Genomic DNA, 17,210 nt, shown 5'->3' on the forward strand with positions numbered 1-17,210 from the left:
ACTCTCCGTACCCGGGTTATATCCAACACTCTGTGTACCCGGGTTATATCCAACACTCACCGTACCCGGGTTATATCCAACACTCTGTGTACCCGGGTTATATCCAACACTCTGTGTACCCGGGTTATATCCAACACTCTCCGTACCCGGGTTATATCCAACACTCTCCGTACCCGGGTTATATCCAACACTCTCCGTACCCGGGTTATATCCAACACTCTGTGTACCCGGGTTATATCCAACACTCTGTGTACCCGGGTTATATCCAACACTCTGTGTACCCGGGTTATATCCAACACTCTCCGTAACCGGGTTATATCCAACACTCTCCGTACCCGGGTTATATCCAACACTCTGTGTACCCGGGTTATATCCAACACTCTGTGTACCCGGGTTATATCCAACACTCTCCGTAACCGGGTTATATCCAACACTCTCCGTATCCGGGTTATATCCAACACTCTCCGTACCCGGGTTATATCCAACACTCTGTGTACCCGGGTTATATCCAACACTCTCCGTACCCGGGTTATATCCAACACTCTCCGTACCCGGGTTATATCCAACACTCTCCGTACCCGGGTTATATCCAACACTCTGTGTACCCGGGTTATATCCAACACTCTCCGTACCCGGGTTATATCCAACACTCTCCGTAACCGGGTTATATCCAACACTCTCCGTAACCGGGTTATATCCAACACTCTGTGTACCCGGGTTATATCCAACACTCTGTGTACCCGGGTTATATCCAACACTCTCCGTACCCGGGTTATATCCAACACTCTCCGTAACCGGGTTATATCCAACACTCTGTGTACCCAGGTTATATCCAACACTCTCCGTACCCGGGTTATATCCAACACTCTCCGTACCCGGGTTATATCCAACATTCTCTGTACCCGGGTTATATCCAACACTCTCCGTACCCGGGTTATATCCAACACTCTCTCTACCCGGGTTATATCCAACACTCTCCGTACCCGGGTTATATCCAACACTCTCTCTACCCGGGTTATATCCAACACTCTCCGTACCCGGGTTATATCCAACACTCTCCGTACCCGGGTTATATCCAACACTCTCCGTTCCCGGGTTATATCCAACACTCTCCGTACCCGGGTTATATCCAACACTCTCCGTACCCGGGTTATATCCAACACTCTGTGTACCCGGGTTATATCCAACACTCTCCGTACCCAGGTTATATCCAACACTCTCTGTACCCGGGTTATATCCAACACTCACCGTACCCGGGTTATATCCAACACTCTCTCTACCCGGGTTATATCCAACACTCTCCGTACCCGGGTTATATCCAACACTCTCCGTACCCGGGTTATATCCAACACTCACCGTACCCGGGTTATATCCAACACTCTCCGTACCCGGGTTATATCCAACACTCTCCGTACCCGGGTTATATCCAACACTCACCGTACCCAGGTTATATCCAACACTCTCCGTACCCGGGTTATATGCAACACTCTGTGTACCCGGGTTATATCCAACACTCTGTGTACCCGGGTTATATCCAACACTCTGTGTACCCGGGTTATATCCAACACTCTGTGTACCCGGGTTATATCCAACACTCTCCGTAACCGGGTTATATCCAACACTCTCCGTATCCGGGTTATATCCAACACTCTCCGTACCCGGGTTATATCCAACACTCTGTGTACCCGGGTTATATCCAACACTCTCCGTACCCGGGTTATATCCAACACTCACCGTACCCGGGTTATATCCAACACTCTGTGTACCCGGGTTATATCCAACACTCTCCGTACCCGGGTTATATCCAACACTCTCCGTACCCGGGTTATATCCAACACTCTGTGTACCCGGGTTATATCCAACACTCTCCGTACCCGGGTTATATCCAACACTCTCCGTAACCGGGTTATATCCAACACTCTCCGTAACCGGGTTATATCCAACACTCTGTGTACCCGGGTTATATCCAACACTCTGTGTACCCGGGTTATATCCAACACTCTCCGTACCCGGGTTATATCCAACACTCTCCGTACCCGGGTTATATCCAACACTCTCCGTAACCGGGTTATATCCAACACTCTGTGTACCCGGGTTATATCCAACACTCTGTGTACCCGGGTTATATCCAACACTCTCCGTACCCGGGTTATATCCAACACTCTCCGTACCCGGGTTATATCCAACACTCTGTGTACCCGGGTTATATCCAACACTCACCGTACCCGGGTTATATCCAACACTCACCGTACCCGGGTTATATCCAACACTCTGTGTACCCGGGTTATATCCAACACTCACCGTACCCGGGTTATATCCAACACTCACCGTACCCGGGTTATATCCAACACTCTGTGTACCCAGGTTATATCCAACACTCTCCGTACCCGGGTTATATCCAACACTCTGTGTACCCGGGTTATATCCAACACTCACTGTACCCGGGTTATATCCAACACTCTCCGTACCCGGGTTATATCCAACACTCTCCGTACCCGGGTTATATCCAACACTCTCCGTTCCCGGGTTATATCCAACACTCTGTGTACCCAGGTTATATCCAACACTCTCCGTACCCGGGTTATATCCAACACTCTCCGTACCCGGGTTATATCCAACACTCTCCGTACCCGGGTTATATCCAACACTCTGTGTACCCAGGTTATATCCAATACTCTCTCTACCCGGGTTATATCCAACACTCTCCGTACCCGGTTATATCCAACACTCTGTGTACCCGGGTTATATCCAACACTCTCCGTACCCGGGTTATATCCAACACTCTGTGTACCCGGGTTATATGCAACACTCTGTGTACCCGGGTTATATCCAACACTCTGTGTACCCGGGTTATATCCAACACTCTGTGTACCCGGGTTATATCCAACACTCTGTGTACCCGGGTTATATCCAACACTCTCCGTACCCGGGTTATATCCAACACACTCCGTACCCAGGTTATATCCAACACTCTCCGTACCCGGGTTATATCCAACACTCTGTGTACCCGGGTTATATGCAACACTCTGTGTACCCGGGTTATATCCAACACTCTGTGTACCCGGGTTATATCCAACACTCTGTGTACCCGGGTTATATCCAACACTCTGTGTACCCGGGTTATTTCCAACACTCTGTGTACCCGGGTTATATCCAACACTCTGTGTACCCGGGTTATATCCAACGCTCTCCATACCTGGGTTATATCCAACACTCTCCGTACCCGGGTTATATCCAAAACTCACCGAACCCGGGTTATATCCAACACTCACCGTACCCGGGTTATATCCAACACTCTCTGTACCCGGGTTATATCCAACACTCTTTCCATTTTACTCAGGGTGTATCCATCACTCTCTGTCCATTTTACCTGGGTTACATCCATCACTCTCTGTGCCCGGGTTATATCCATCACTTTCTGTGCCCGGGTTATAGCCAACACACTCTGTATCCTAGTTATAGCCAACACTCTCTCTACCCGGATTATATCCAACACTCTCTCTACCGGGGTTATATCCAACGCTGTCTCTACCCGGGTTATATCCAACACTCCCTGTACCCAGGTTATATCCAACACTCTGTCCATTTTACTCAGGGTGTCTCCATCACTCTGTCTATTTTACCTGGGTTATATCCATCACCCTCTGTGCCCGGGTTATATCCTTCACTCTCTGTGTCTGGGTTATAGCCAACACTCTGTTTCTAGCCAGTTTCCAGATGTTGTATGGAGAACGACTCGGTTTGTTCGCTGACCAAGCGTGCCCCAGCTCCGAGCGATTCATCAGAGCGATCGAGAAGATGTTGAGTACGACCATCCCCCTGCTGCATCTGCCAGTGAAGCTGGTGAAGTGGCTGAACATCAAACCCTGGAGAGATCATGTGGCAGCATGGGACACCATCTTCGAGCACAGTAGGCACCACAAGCTAAGTCTGTCCCTCTGCCTATTCAATGCATCACGGGATTGTTTACATAGGAGGTGAGAGTGAAAGGACGAGTTGGATGGGTGATGGTCCCTGCCTGGAAGAGTTGTGGAGGCAGGTTCAATCAAGGCATTCGAGGGAGCGTTAGTTAATTCTTTGAATGGAAACAATGTGCAGGGTTACGGGGAAAAGGCAGGAGAATGGCACTGAGTCATAATGCTGATTGGGAGAGCCAGTACAGACACAGTGGGCCGAATGGCCTCCTTCTGCACTGTAACAATTCTATGACTCTGTCACTGGGTCAGACAACTGTCCAGGGCCACACGGACAGAGGTAGAGGTTCAATCCCCCGCTCAGTCTCTGTGCTCAGTGGGGGCAATCCCCAAAGGGGTAGGCAGGATGGGGATGGGTTGCAATGGACCCCATGGCCAATTGAGTCCCCAGCTGCTCCCTGTCTGGGTTCAGATGTGAGCGATGGTTCCTGGTGAGGCAGTGGAGACTCCTCCCAGAAGCAGTGTCCCAGCAACAAGAAGAAGAAGGGAATTCATTGAGAGTTCTCCGTTTCTCTCTGCCTGTGCTCAGTCACCCCGCTCTCTGCCTGTCCGCAGCTGACCAGTGTATCCAGCGGTTCTCCCAGAAGATGAAGAATGTTCCGGAAGCACAGTGGCAGTACTCGGGAATTTTCGCAGAACTCTTACTTCACTCCAAGCTCCCGCTTGACACGATCAAGGCCAATGTGACGGACCTGATGGTTGGGAGTGTCGATACGGTGAGTGCATCGCAGAGTCGCTGCTGCTGGATTTAACCCAAGCGCCCCAACCTCAGTCCCAACTGAGGCTCACTGAGTGACAGAGGGGGCTGCGAGGGGAGGGCCAGTGTGAGGGACACAATGGAGTGATTGCAGGGAAAGAGGTGGGTGGAGTGATGGGGGTAAAGGGGAAGGGGTATGTTGGCATTAAGGGGGAGGGGGTGATTGGGACTAAAGGGAGGGGGAGATTGGGAGTAAAGGGGGAGGGGGTGATAGTGAATAAAGTGGGAGGGGGTGATTGGGATTAAAAGGGTGAGGGGGCAATTGAGGGTAAAGCGGGAGGGGGTGATTGGGAGTAAAGGGGGAGGGGGTGATTGGGAGTAAAGGGGGAGGGGGTGATAGTGAATAAAGTGGGAGGGGGTGATTGCGATTAAAAGGGTGAGGGGGCAATTGAGGGTAAAGCGGGAGGGGGTGATTGGGAGTAAAGGGAGGAGGTGATTGGGAGTAAAGGGAGGGGGTGATTGGGAGTAAGGGGGAGGGGGTGATTGGGAGTAAGGGGGAGGGGGTGATTGGGAGTAAAGGGAGGGGGTGATTGGGAGTAAAGGGGGAGGGGGTGATTGGGAGTAAAGGGAGGGGGTGATTGGGAGTAAAGGGGGAGGGGGTGATTGGGAGTAAACGGGGAGGGGGTGATTGGGAGTAAAGGGGGAGGGGGTGATTGGGAGTAAAGGGAGGGGGTGATTGGGAGTAAAGGGGGAGGGGGTGATTGGGAGTAAGGGGGAGGTGGTGATTGGGAGTAAAGGGGGAGGTGTTGATTGGGAGTAAAGGGGGAGGGGGTGATTGGGAGTAAAGGGGGAGGGGGTGATTGGGAGTAAAGGGGGAGGGGGTGATTGGGAGTAAAGGGGGAGGGGGTGATTGGGAGTAAAGGGGGAGGGGGTGATTGGGAGTAGAGGGGGTGATTGGGAGTAAAGGGAGGAGGTGATTGGGAGTAAAGGGAGGGGGTGATTGGGAGTAAAGGGAGGGGGTGATTGGGAGTAAAGGGGGAGGGGGTGATTGGGAGTAAAGAGAGGGGGTGATTGGGAGTAAAGGGAGGGGGTGATTGGGAGTAGAGGGGGTGATTGGGAGTAAAGGGAGGAGGTGATTGGGAGTAAAGGGGGAGGGGGTGATTGGGAGTAAAGAGAGGGGGTGATTGGGTGTAAAGGGAGGGGGTGATTGGGTGTAAAGGGAGGGGCTGATTGGGAGTAAAGGGGGAGGGGGTGATTGGGAGTAAAGGGGGAGGGGGTGATTGGGAGTAAAGAGAGGGGGTGATTGGGTGTAAAGGGAGGGGGTGATTGGGTGTAAAGGGAGGGGCTGATTGGGAGTAAAGGGGGAGGGGGTGATTGGGAGTAGAGGGGGAGGGGATGATTGGGAGTAGAGGGGGTGATTGGGAGTAAAGGGAGGAGGTGATTGGGAGTAAACGGGGAGGGGGTGATTGGGAGTAAAGAGAGGGGGTGATTGGGTGTAAAGGGAGGGGGTGATTGGGTGTAAAGGGAGGGGGGGATTGGGAGTAAAGGGGGAGGGGGTGATTGGGAGTAAAGGGGGAGGGGTGGATTGGGAGTAAAGGGGGAGGGGTGATTGGGAGTAAAGGGAGGGGGTGATTGGGTGTAAAGGGAGGGGCTGATTGGGAGTAAAGGGGGAGGGGGTGATTGGGAGTAGAGGGGGAGGGGATGATTGGGAGTAGAGGGGGTGATTGGGTGTAAAGGGGGAGGGGGTGATTGGGAGTAAAGGGAGGGGGTGATTGGGAGTAAAGAGAGGGGGTGATTGGGTGTAAAGGGAGGGGGTGATTGGGAGTAAAGGGGGAGGGGGTGATTGGGTGTAAAGGGAGGGGCTGATTGGGAGTGAAGGGAGGGGGTGATTGGGAGTAAAGGGGGAGGGGGTGATTGGGAGTAAAGGGAGGGGCTGATTGGGAGTAAAGGGGGAGGGGGTGATTAGGGGTAAAGGGGAGAGGGTGAGTGATTGGTTAAATAGGACGAGAGTGAGTAATTTTTTTAAAAAATTCATTCACAGGATGTGGGCTTCACTAGGCTGGGCCAGCATTTATTGCCCATCCCTAATTGCCCCTTGAGAAGGTGGTGGTGAGCTCCCTTCTTGCACCGCTGCAGTCCCTGTGATGTAGGTACACCCACAGTGCTGTTAGGGCTATTTCCAAGTTAGAATGGTGAGTGACTTGGAGGGGAACTTCCAGGTGGTGGTGTCCCCATGTGTCTGCTGCCCTTGTCCTTCTAGATGGTAGCGGTCATGGGTTTAGAAGGTGCTGTTGAAGAAGCCTTGGTGAATCCTCGATTGGGCCAAGGGGGGAGGAGAAGAGATTAGGTGAAAATGAGGGAAGGGGGAGGGTGGAGGAAAAGAAGAGAGGGTGATAAAGAGGGAAAGGGATGGAGGGGGATAAAAGAGGGAGTGGGAAGGAGATGGGAGTAAAAGGGAGGGTTAGGGGTCAGGTGGGGAAAATTTGGTGAAGTTCTGTGAGGGTGTGTTTTGGGGGTGAAGGGAGTTAATTGGGGGAAGGGACGGGGAGGGAGTGATTGGGGGAGGGAGGAGGAGGGAGTGATTGGAGGTGAAAGGATGGGGGTTATTGGAGGGATGGGGAGGGGAGTGTTCGGGACTGAAACTCAAGGGAGTGGTGTGGAGTATTTGGGAGTGAAAGGAGGGGTGAAGTTTGGCAGGGGGTATTTGTGGTAAAGTTCAGCACGGGGCCTTTGGGGTGAAGTTCAGCACGGGGCCTTTGAGGTGAAGTTAGGAAGGAGGTATTTGGGGTGAAGTTGGGAGTATGTGGGCTGAAATTAGGCAGGAGGGCATTTGGGACTGAAAGAGAATCCTGGGGGTGAAAGGAGGGGAGTATTTGTGGAGAGGTTCAGTGGGGGGAATTTGGGGGTGAAAGGGGGGGGGAAGTATTTGTGGAGAGATTGTTGATTATATTCAGAGTGAAACTCAGTGGTATTCTATGTCTCCCTACCCAGACGGCACACAGCCTTCTATTCACACTATTTGAGCTGGCACGAAACCAGACCCTCCAAAGCACACTTCGCACTGAAGTCACTGCGGCGTACCAAGAGGCTCACGGTGATGTGTGTAAGTTACTGCGCTCAGTTCCACTGCTCAGGGGAGCAATCAAAGAAACTTTACGGTAAGTTATATGTTAACCACTGTCCACTGACCCTCAGGTTAGAGAGAGAGGGGAAATCAGCCAGGGTTCCTGCTCCTGATCACTGTCCACTGACCCCTGGGTTAGAGAGAGGGGGAAATCAGCCAGGGTTCCTGCTCCTGATCACTGTCCAGTGATCGTTGGGTTAGAGAGAGAGGGGAAATCAGCCAGGGTTCCTGTTCCTGATCACTGTCCACTGACCCCTGGGTTAGAGAGAGGGGGGAAATCAGCCAGGGTTCCTGCTCCTGATCACTGTCCACTGACCCCTGGGTTAGAGAGAGGGGGAAATCAGCCAGGGTTCCTGCTCCTGATCACTGTCCAGTGATCGTTGGGTTAGAGAGAGGGGAAATCAGCCAGGATTCCTGCTCCTGATCACTGTCCAGTGACCCCTGGGTTAGAGAGAGAGGGGAAATCAGCCAGGGTTCCTACTCCTGATCACTGTCCAGTGATCATTGGGTTAGAGAGAGAGGGGAAATCAGCCAGGGTTCCTGTTCCTGATCACTGTCCAGTGATCGTTGGGTTAGAGAGAGATGGGAAATCAGCCAGGGTTCCTGTTCCTGATCACTGTCCAGTGATCTCTGGGTTAGAGAGAGAGGGGAAATCAGCCAGGGTTCCTGCTCCTGATCACTGTCCAGTGATCTCTGGGTTAGAGAGAGAGGTGAAATCAGCCAGGGTTCCAGCTCCTGATTACTGTCCACTGACCCCTAGGTTAGAGAGAGAGGGGAAATCAGCCAGGGTTCCTGCTCCTGATCACTGTCCAGTGATCCCTGGGTTAGAGAGAGAGGGGAAATCAGCCAGGGTTCCTGCTCCTGATCACTGTCCAGTGATCCCTGGGTTAGAGAGAGAGGGGAAATCAGCCAGGGTTCCTGCTCCTGATCACTGTCCACTGACCCCTGGGTTAGAGAGAGGGGGGAAATCAGCCAGGGTTCCTGCTCCTGATCACTGTCCAGTGACCCTGGGTTAGAGAGAGGGGAGAAATCAGCCAGGTTTCTTGCTCCTGATCATTACCCACTGACCCCCGCTGAGAATTGTTTGTGATATACCGACTATTGACGGTGAGGCACGCTCGGTTAAATAGCCTGATTAGAGGCATCGGGGATGTGACCAAGTGTGAGTCAGTGCCTCGTGGGGGTAGGATGTGTGTCTATGTCGATTGCTTGTACGTTTAATTCGGTTTGGGCTACTAAATCTTTCTGTCTTAATCATCAGACTGTACCCCGTTGGACTCACTCTGCAGCGTTATGCAGCTAAGGACATGGTCATTCAGAACTACCACATTCCAGCTGGTGTAAGTGCAGTTCGACTGGAAGCCTGTCAAATTGTAGACACTGACTCTCGCTCGCTGACTCTTACACACTGACTCTCACACGCTGACTCTCACTCGCTGACTCTCACACGCTGACTCTCACACACTGACTCTCACACACTGACTCTCACACGCTGACTCTCACACGCTGACTCTCACACACTGACTCTCACACGCTGACTCTCACACACTGACTCTCACACACTGACTCTCACGCTGACTCTCACTCGCTGACTCTCACACGCTGACTCTCACACACTGACTCACACACACTGACTCACGCTGACTCTCACACACTGACTCTCACACACTGACTCACACGCTGACTCTCGCTCGCTGACTCACGCTGACTCTCACACACTGACTCACACGCTGACTCTCACACACTGACTCTCACACACTGACTCTCACACACTGACTCTCACTCGCTGACTCTCACACACTGACTCTCACACACTGACTCTCACACACTGACTCTCACTCGCTGACTCTCACTCGCTGACTCTCACACATTGACTCTCACACACTGACTCTCACACACTGACTCTCACTCGCTGACTCTCACTCGCTGACTCTCACACACTCTCACACGCTGACTCTCACACACTGACTCTCACACACTGACTCTCAAAGACTGACTCTCGCTCGCTGACTCTCACTCGCTGATTCTCACACACTGACTCTCACTCGCTGACTCTCACACGCTGACTCTCACACACTGACTCTCACACGCTGACTCTCGCTCGCTGACTCACTCGCTGACTCTCACACGCTGACTTTCACACACTGACTCTCACACACTGACTCACACGCTGACTCTCACTCGCTGACTCTCACTCGCTGACTCACACACACTGACTCACTCGCTGACTCTCACACACTGACTCTCAGACGCTGACTCTCACACGCTGACTCTCAGACGCTGACTCTCACACACTGACTCTCACACACTGACTCTCACACGCTGACTCACACACACTGACTCACACGCTGACTCTCAGACACTGACTCACACATACTGACTCTCACACTGACTCTCAGACGCTGACTCTCACACACTGACTCACACACACTGACTCACACACACTGACTCACACGCTGACTCTCGCTCGCTGACTCTCGCTCGCTGACTTTCGCTCGCTGACACTCACTCGCTGACTCTCACTCGCTGACTCACACACACTGACTCACACGCTGACTCTCACTCGCTGACTCTCACTCGCTGACACACACGCTGACTCTCACTCGCTGACTCTCACTCGCTGACTCTCACTCGCTGACTCTCACTCGCTGACTCACACACGCTGACTCTCACTCGCTGACTCTCACTCGCTGACTCTCACTCGCTGACTCTCACACACTGACTCACACACACTGACTCACTCGCTGACTCTCACACACTCACACGCTGACTCACACACACTGACTCTCACACTGACTCTCAGAAGCTGACTCTCACACGCTGACTCACACACACTGACTCACACGCTGACTCTCACTCGCTGACTCTCATTCGTTGACTCTCGCTGACTCACAAACGCTGACTCTCACTCGCTGACACTCACTTGCTGACTCTCAGACACTGACTCACACACACTGACTCTCACACTGACTCTCAGATACTGACTCTCAGACGCTGACTCTCACACGCTGACTCACACACACTGACTCACACGCTGACTCTCACTCGCTGACTCACACACACTGACTCACACGCTGACTCTCGCTCGCTGACTCTCGCTCGCTGACTCTCGCTCGCTGACTCTCACTCGCTGACTCACACACGCTGACTCACACACGCTGACTCACACGCTGACTCTCACTCGCTGACTCTCACTCGCTGACTCTCACTCGCTGACTCTCACTCGCTGACTCACACACACTGACTCACACGCTGACTCTCACTCGCTGACTCTCACACACTCTCACACGCTGACTCTCACACGCTGACTCTCACACACTGACTCACACACACTGACTCACACGCTGACTCTCACACACTCTCACACGCTGACTCTCACACACTGACTCTCACACACTGACTCTCACACACGCTCACACGCTGACTCTCACACACTGATTCTCACACACTGACTCTCGCTCGCTGACTCTCACTCGCTGATTCTCACACGCTGACTCTCACTCGCTGATTCTCACACGCTGACTCTCACTCGCTGACTCTCACACACTGACTCACACGCTGACTCTCACTTGCTGACTCACACACACTGACTCACACGCTGACTCTCACTCGCTGACTCTCACTCGCTGACTCTCACACGCTGACTCTCGCTCGCTGACTCTCACACACTGACTCTCACACGGTGACTCTCACACACTGACTCACACGCTGACTCTCGCTCTCTGACTCTCACACGCTGACTCTCACTCGCTGACTCTCACACGCTGACTCTCACACACTGACTCACACGCTGACTCTCACTCGCTGACTCTCACTCGCTGACTCACACACACTGACTCACTCGCTGACTCTCACACACTGACTCTCAGACGCTGACTCTCACACACTGACTCTCACACACTGACTCACACACTGACTCTCACACACTGACTCTCACACGCTAACTCTCACACGCTGACTCTCACTCGCTGACTCTCACACACTGACTCACACACTGACCCTCACACGCTGACTCTCACTTGCTGACTCACACACACTGACTCACACGCTGACTCTCAGACACTGACTCACACATACTGACTCTCACACTGACTCTCAGACGCTGACTCTCACACACTGACTCACACACACTGACTCACACACTGACTCACACACACTGACTCACACACGCTGACTCACACACACTGACTCACATGCTGACTCTCGCTCGCTGACTCTCGCTCGCTGACTTTCACTTGCTGACACTCACTCGCTGACTCTCACTCGCTGACTCACACACACTGACTCACACGCTGACTCTCACTCGCTGACTCTCACTCGCTGACTCTCACTCGCTGACTCTCACTCGCTGACTCACACTCGCTGACTCTCACACACTGACTCACTCGCTGACTCTCACACACTCACACACTGACTCACTCGCTGACTCTCACACACTCACACACTGACTCACTCGCTGACTCTCACACACTCACACACTGACTCTCACACTGACTCTCAGAAGCTGACTCTCACACACTGACTCACACACACTGACTCTCACTCGCTGACTCTCACACACTGACTCACACACTGACTCTCACACGCTGACTCTCACACACTGACTCACACACACTGACTCTCACACGCTGACTCTCACACGCTGACTCTCACACGCTGACTCTCACACGCTGACTCACACACACTGACTCACACGCTGACTCTCACTCGCTGACTCTCATTCGTTGACTCTCGCTGACTCTCAGACGCTGACTCTCACACACTGACTCTCACACGCTGACTTTCACACACTGACTCTCGCTCGCTGACTCTCAAACACTGACTCTCACACGCTGACTCTCACACACTGACTCTCACACACTGACTCTCAGACGCTGACTCTCACTCGCTGACTCTCACTCGCTGACTCTCACACGCTGACTCTCAGACGCTGACTCTCACTCGCTGACTCTCATTCGCTGACTCTCACACGCTGACTCTCACACACTGACTCTCACACACTGACTCACACACTGACTCTCACTCTGACTCTCACACACTGACTCACACACACTGACTCTCACTCTGACTCTCACTCGCTGACTCTCACACACTGACTCTCACACACTGACTCTCACTCGCTGACTCTCACACACTGACTCTCACACACTGACTCTCACACACTGACTCTCAGACGCTGACTCTCACTCGCTGACTCTCACTCGCTGACTCTCGCTCGCTGACTCTCACTCGCTGACTCTCACACACTGATTCTCACACACTGACTCTCGCTCGCTGACTCTCACTCGCTGCCCTGACACACTGACTCCCTCACACTGACTTTCACACAGTGCCTGAGGGAGCGCCGCACTATGAGAGGGTCAGTGCTGAGGGAGCGCCGCACTGTGAGAGGGTCAGTGCCTGAGGGAGCGCCACACTGTGAGAGGGTCAGTGCTGAGGGAGCGCTGTACTGTGGGAGGGTCAGTGCTGAGGGAGCGCTGCACTGTGGGAGGGTCAGTGCTGAGGGAGCGCCGCACTGTGGGAGGGTCAGTGCTGAGGGAGCGCTGCACTGTGCAAGGGTCAGTGCTGAGGGAGCGCCGCACTGTCGGAGGGTCAGTGCTGAGGGAGCACTGCACTGTGGGAGGGTCAGTGCTGAGGGAGCGCCGCACCGTGGGAGGGTCAGTGCTGAGGGAGCGCTGCACCGTGGGAGGGTCAGTGCTGAGGGAGCGCCGCACCGTGGGAGGGTCAGTGCTGAGGGAGCGCTGCACCGTGGCAGGGTCAGTGCTGAGGGAGCGCTGCACTGTGCGAGGGTCAGTGCTGAGGGAGTGCCGCACTGTCAGAGGGTCAGTACTGAGGGAGCGCCACACTGTCGGAGGGTCAGTACTGAGGGAGTGCCGCACTGTCGGAGGGTCAGTACTGAGGGAGTGCCGCACTGTCGGAGGGTCAGTACTGAGGGAGTGCCGCACTGTCGGAGGGTCAGTACTGAGGGAGTGCCGCGCTGTCGGAGGGTCAGTACTGAGGGAGTGCCGCGCTCTCGGAGGGTCAGTACTGAGGGAGTGCCGCACTGTCGGAGGTTCAGTACTGAGGGAGTGCCGCACTGTCGGAGGTTCAGTACTGAGGGAGTGCCGCACTGTCGGAGGGTCAGTACTGTGGGAATGCTGCACTGTCAGAGCTTCAGGAATTTGGATGTAGGCAGAGCTTGTGTGTCACCCCCGGTCTATGTAACGGGTCTGATAGTCACTATTTTTTCCGAGAGGGAGCTGGAGTTGCTTTGTGCCGATTTGATGCTGTGTTCCCTACACGACAACAGTGAGTGTATTTCAAGCTAAGAAACTATTGACTGTGAAGTGTTGAAGGATGTGCTGAGGAGCTGGAAGGTAACTCTTTAAGAAATGAAATGTAATTCTTTAAGGAGAAGCGTTAATGATGGTGCACTGGAAGTTGACCTGTTTGACCCCAGTTTGGTTCCTCTCTCTGTCGCTCTGCAGACTGTGGTGCAGGCTGGGATTTACTCTCTGGGTAGGAACCCCGAAATCTTCCCCGATCCTGAGAGTTACGACCCGAGGAGGTGGTTAACCAGTGAGAGCACCCACTTCCAGGCCATTTCCTTTGGGTTCGGGATGCGCCAGTGTATTGGACGCAGAGCTGCGGAGACGGAGATCAGCCTCTTTCTAATCCACGTGAGTTTCCCACAGTAAAACTGGACCCAGGGCTCTCAGTGGGCACGAGGACCACCTGCTTAACCCCCTCCTCCTCACCCCCTCACTCCCTACCCCCTCCTCCTCACCCGCTCACTCCCCTCCTCCTCACCCCCTCCTCCTCACCCCCTCCTCCTCACCCCCTCACTCCCTACCCCCTCACTCCTCACCCCCTCCTCCTCACCCCCTCACTCCCTACCCCCTCACTCCTCACCCCCTCACTCCCATCCCCCTCCTCCTCACCCCCTCCTCCTCACCCCCTCACTCCTCACCCCCTCCTCCTCACCCCCTCCTCCTCACCCCCTCCTCCTCACCCCCTCACTCCCTACCCCCTCACTCCCTCCCCCTCACTCCCATCCCCCTCCTCCTCACCCCCTCCTCCTCACCCGCTCACTCCCATCCCCCTCCTCCTCAGCCCCTCCTCCTCACCCCCTCCTCCTCACCCCCTCACTCCTCACCCCCTCACTCCTCACCCCCTCCTCCTCACCCCCTCCTCCTCACCCCCTCACTCCCATCCCCCTCCTCCTCACCCCCTCCTCCTCACCCCCTCCTCCTCACCCCCTCACTCCTCACCCCCTCCTCCTCACCCCCTCACTCCTCACCCCCTCCACCTCACCCCCTCACTCCCAGCCCCCTCACTCCCATCCCCCTCCTCCTCACCCCCTCCTCCTCACTCCCTCCTCCTCACCCCCTCACTCCTCACCCCCTCCTCAGCCCCTCCTCCTCACCCCCTCCTCCTCACCCCCTCCTCCTCACCCCCTCCTCCTCACCCCCTCACTCCCATCCCTCTCCTCCTCACCCCCTCCTCCTCACCCCCTCACTCCCATCCCCCTCCTCCTCACCCCCTCCTCCTCATTCCCTCCTCCTCACCCCCTCACTCCTCACCCCCTCCTCCTCACCCCCTCCTCCTCACCCCCTCACTCCCTCCTCCTCACTCCCCCCTCCTCACTCCCATCCCCCTCCTCCTCACCCCCTTCTCCTCACCCCCTCCTCCTCACCCCCTCACTCCCTCCCCCTCACTCCCCTCCTCCTCACCCCCTCCTCCTCACCCCCTCACTCCCTCCCCCTCCTCCTCACCCCCTCCTCCACACCCCCTCCTCCTCACCCCCTCCTCCTCACCCCCTCACTCCCTACCCCCTCACTCCTTACCCCCTCCTCCTCACCACCTCCTCCTCACCCCCTCCTCCTCACCCCCTCACTCCCATCCCCCTCACTCCTCACCCCCTCCTCCTCACCCCCTCACTCCCATCCCCCTCCTCCTCACCCCCTCCTCCTCACCCTCTCCTCCTCACACCCTCACTCCTCACCCCCTCCTCCTCACCCCCTCCTCCTCACCCCCTCACTCCCCTCCTCCTCACCCCCTCACTCCCCTCCTCCTCACCCCCTCCTCCTCACCCCCTCCTCCTCACCCCCTCACTCCCATCCTCCTCCTCCTCACCCCCTCCTCCTCACCCCCTCCTCCTCACCCCCTGCTCCTCACCCCGTCCTCCTCACCCCCTCCTCCTCACTCCCTCCTCCTCACCCCTCACTCCCATCCCCCTCCTCCTCACCCCCTCCTCCTCACCCCCTCCTCCTCACCCCCTCACTCCTCACCCCCTCCTCCTCACCCCCTCACTCCTCACCCCCTCCTCCTCACCCCCTCACTCCTCACCCCCTCCTCCTCACCCCCTCCTCCTCACCCCCTCCTCCTCACCCCCTCACTCCCTCCCCCTCCTCCTCACCCCCTCCTCCTCACCCCCTCCTCCTCACCCCCTCACTCCTCACCCCCTCCTCCTCACCACCTCCTCCTCACCCCCTCCTCCTCACCCCCTCACTCCCATCCCCCTCCTCCTCACCCCCTCCTCACCCCCTCACCATCCTCCCCCTCCTCCTCACCCCCTCCTCCTCACCCCCTCCTCCTCACCCCCTCACTCCTCACCCCCTCCTCCTCACCCCCTCCTCCTCACCCCCTCACTCCCATCCCCCTCCTCCTCACCCCCTCCTCCTCACCCCCTCACTCCCATCCCCCTCCTCCTCACCCCCCTCCTCCTCACCCCCTCACTCCCATCCCCCTCCTCCTCACCCCCTCCTCCTCACCCCCTCACTCCCATCCCCCTCCTCCTCCTCACCCCCTCCTCACCCCCTCACTCCCATCCCCCTCCTCCTCACCCCCTCCTCCTCACCCCCTCACTCCCATCCCCCTCCTCCTCACACCCTCACTCCTCACCCCCTCCTCCTCACCCCCTCCTCCTCACCCCCTCACTCCCATCCCCCTCCTCCTCACCCCCTCCTCCTCACCCCCTCACTCCCATCCCCCTCCTCCTCATCCCCTCCTCCTCACCCCCTCACTCCCATCCCCCTCCTCCTCACCCCCTCCTCCTCACCCCCTCCTCCTCACACCCTCACTCCTCACCCCCTCCTCCTCACCCCCTCACTCCCCTCCTCCTCACCCCCTCACTCCCCTCCTCCTCACCCCCTCCTCCTCACCCCCTCACTCCTCACCCCCTCCTCCTCACCCCCTCACTCCTCACCCCCTCCTCCTCACCCCCTCCTCCTCACCCCCTCCTCCTCACCCCCTCCTCCTCATCCCCTCCTCCTCACTCCTCACCCCCTCCTCCTCACCCCCTCACTCCTCACCCCCTCCTCCTCACCCCTCCTCCTCAACCCCTCCTCCTCACCCCCTCCTCCTCACCCCCTCCTCCTCACCCCCTCACTCCCATCCCCTCCTCCTCACCCCCTCCTCCTCACCCCCTCCTCCT

The 17,210-nt window shown here is 55.9% G+C and overlaps 2 protein-coding genes across 2 annotated transcripts in view; both read left to right on the forward strand.

Moving 5' to 3' along the window:
- Positions 1–17,210, forward strand: part of LOC121272866 — a 124,068-nt gene that overhangs the window by 47,723 nt on the left and 59,135 nt on the right. The window contains exons 20-24 of the mRNA XM_041179701.1: positions 3,689–3,910; positions 4,530–4,690; positions 7,663–7,829; positions 9,057–9,135; positions 14,263–14,454. Coding sequence (XP_041035635.1) covers positions 3,689–3,910; positions 4,530–4,690; positions 7,663–7,829; positions 9,057–9,135; positions 14,263–14,454 — 821 coding nt within the window. The remainder of the gene's footprint in view (positions 1–3,688; positions 3,911–4,529; positions 4,691–7,662; positions 7,830–9,056; positions 9,136–14,262; positions 14,455–17,210) is intronic.
- The window catches only part of LOC121272854 (cytochrome P450 11B, mitochondrial-like), a 36,301-nt gene that overhangs the window by 17,321 nt on the left and 1,770 nt on the right, over positions 1–17,210 (forward strand). Inside the window, exons 4-8 of the mRNA XM_041179681.1 lie at positions 3,707–3,910; positions 4,530–4,690; positions 7,663–7,829; positions 9,057–9,135; positions 14,263–14,454. Coding sequence (XP_041035615.1) covers positions 3,707–3,910; positions 4,530–4,690; positions 7,663–7,829; positions 9,057–9,135; positions 14,263–14,454 — 803 coding nt within the window. The remainder of the gene's footprint in view (positions 1–3,706; positions 3,911–4,529; positions 4,691–7,662; positions 7,830–9,056; positions 9,136–14,262; positions 14,455–17,210) is intronic.

The sequence above is a fragment of the Carcharodon carcharias genome, chromosome 36, assembly GCF_017639515.1.
Source record: "Carcharodon carcharias isolate sCarCar2 chromosome 36, sCarCar2.pri, whole genome shotgun sequence".
Lineage (NCBI taxonomy): Eukaryota > Metazoa > Chordata > Chondrichthyes > Lamniformes > Lamnidae > Carcharodon > Carcharodon carcharias.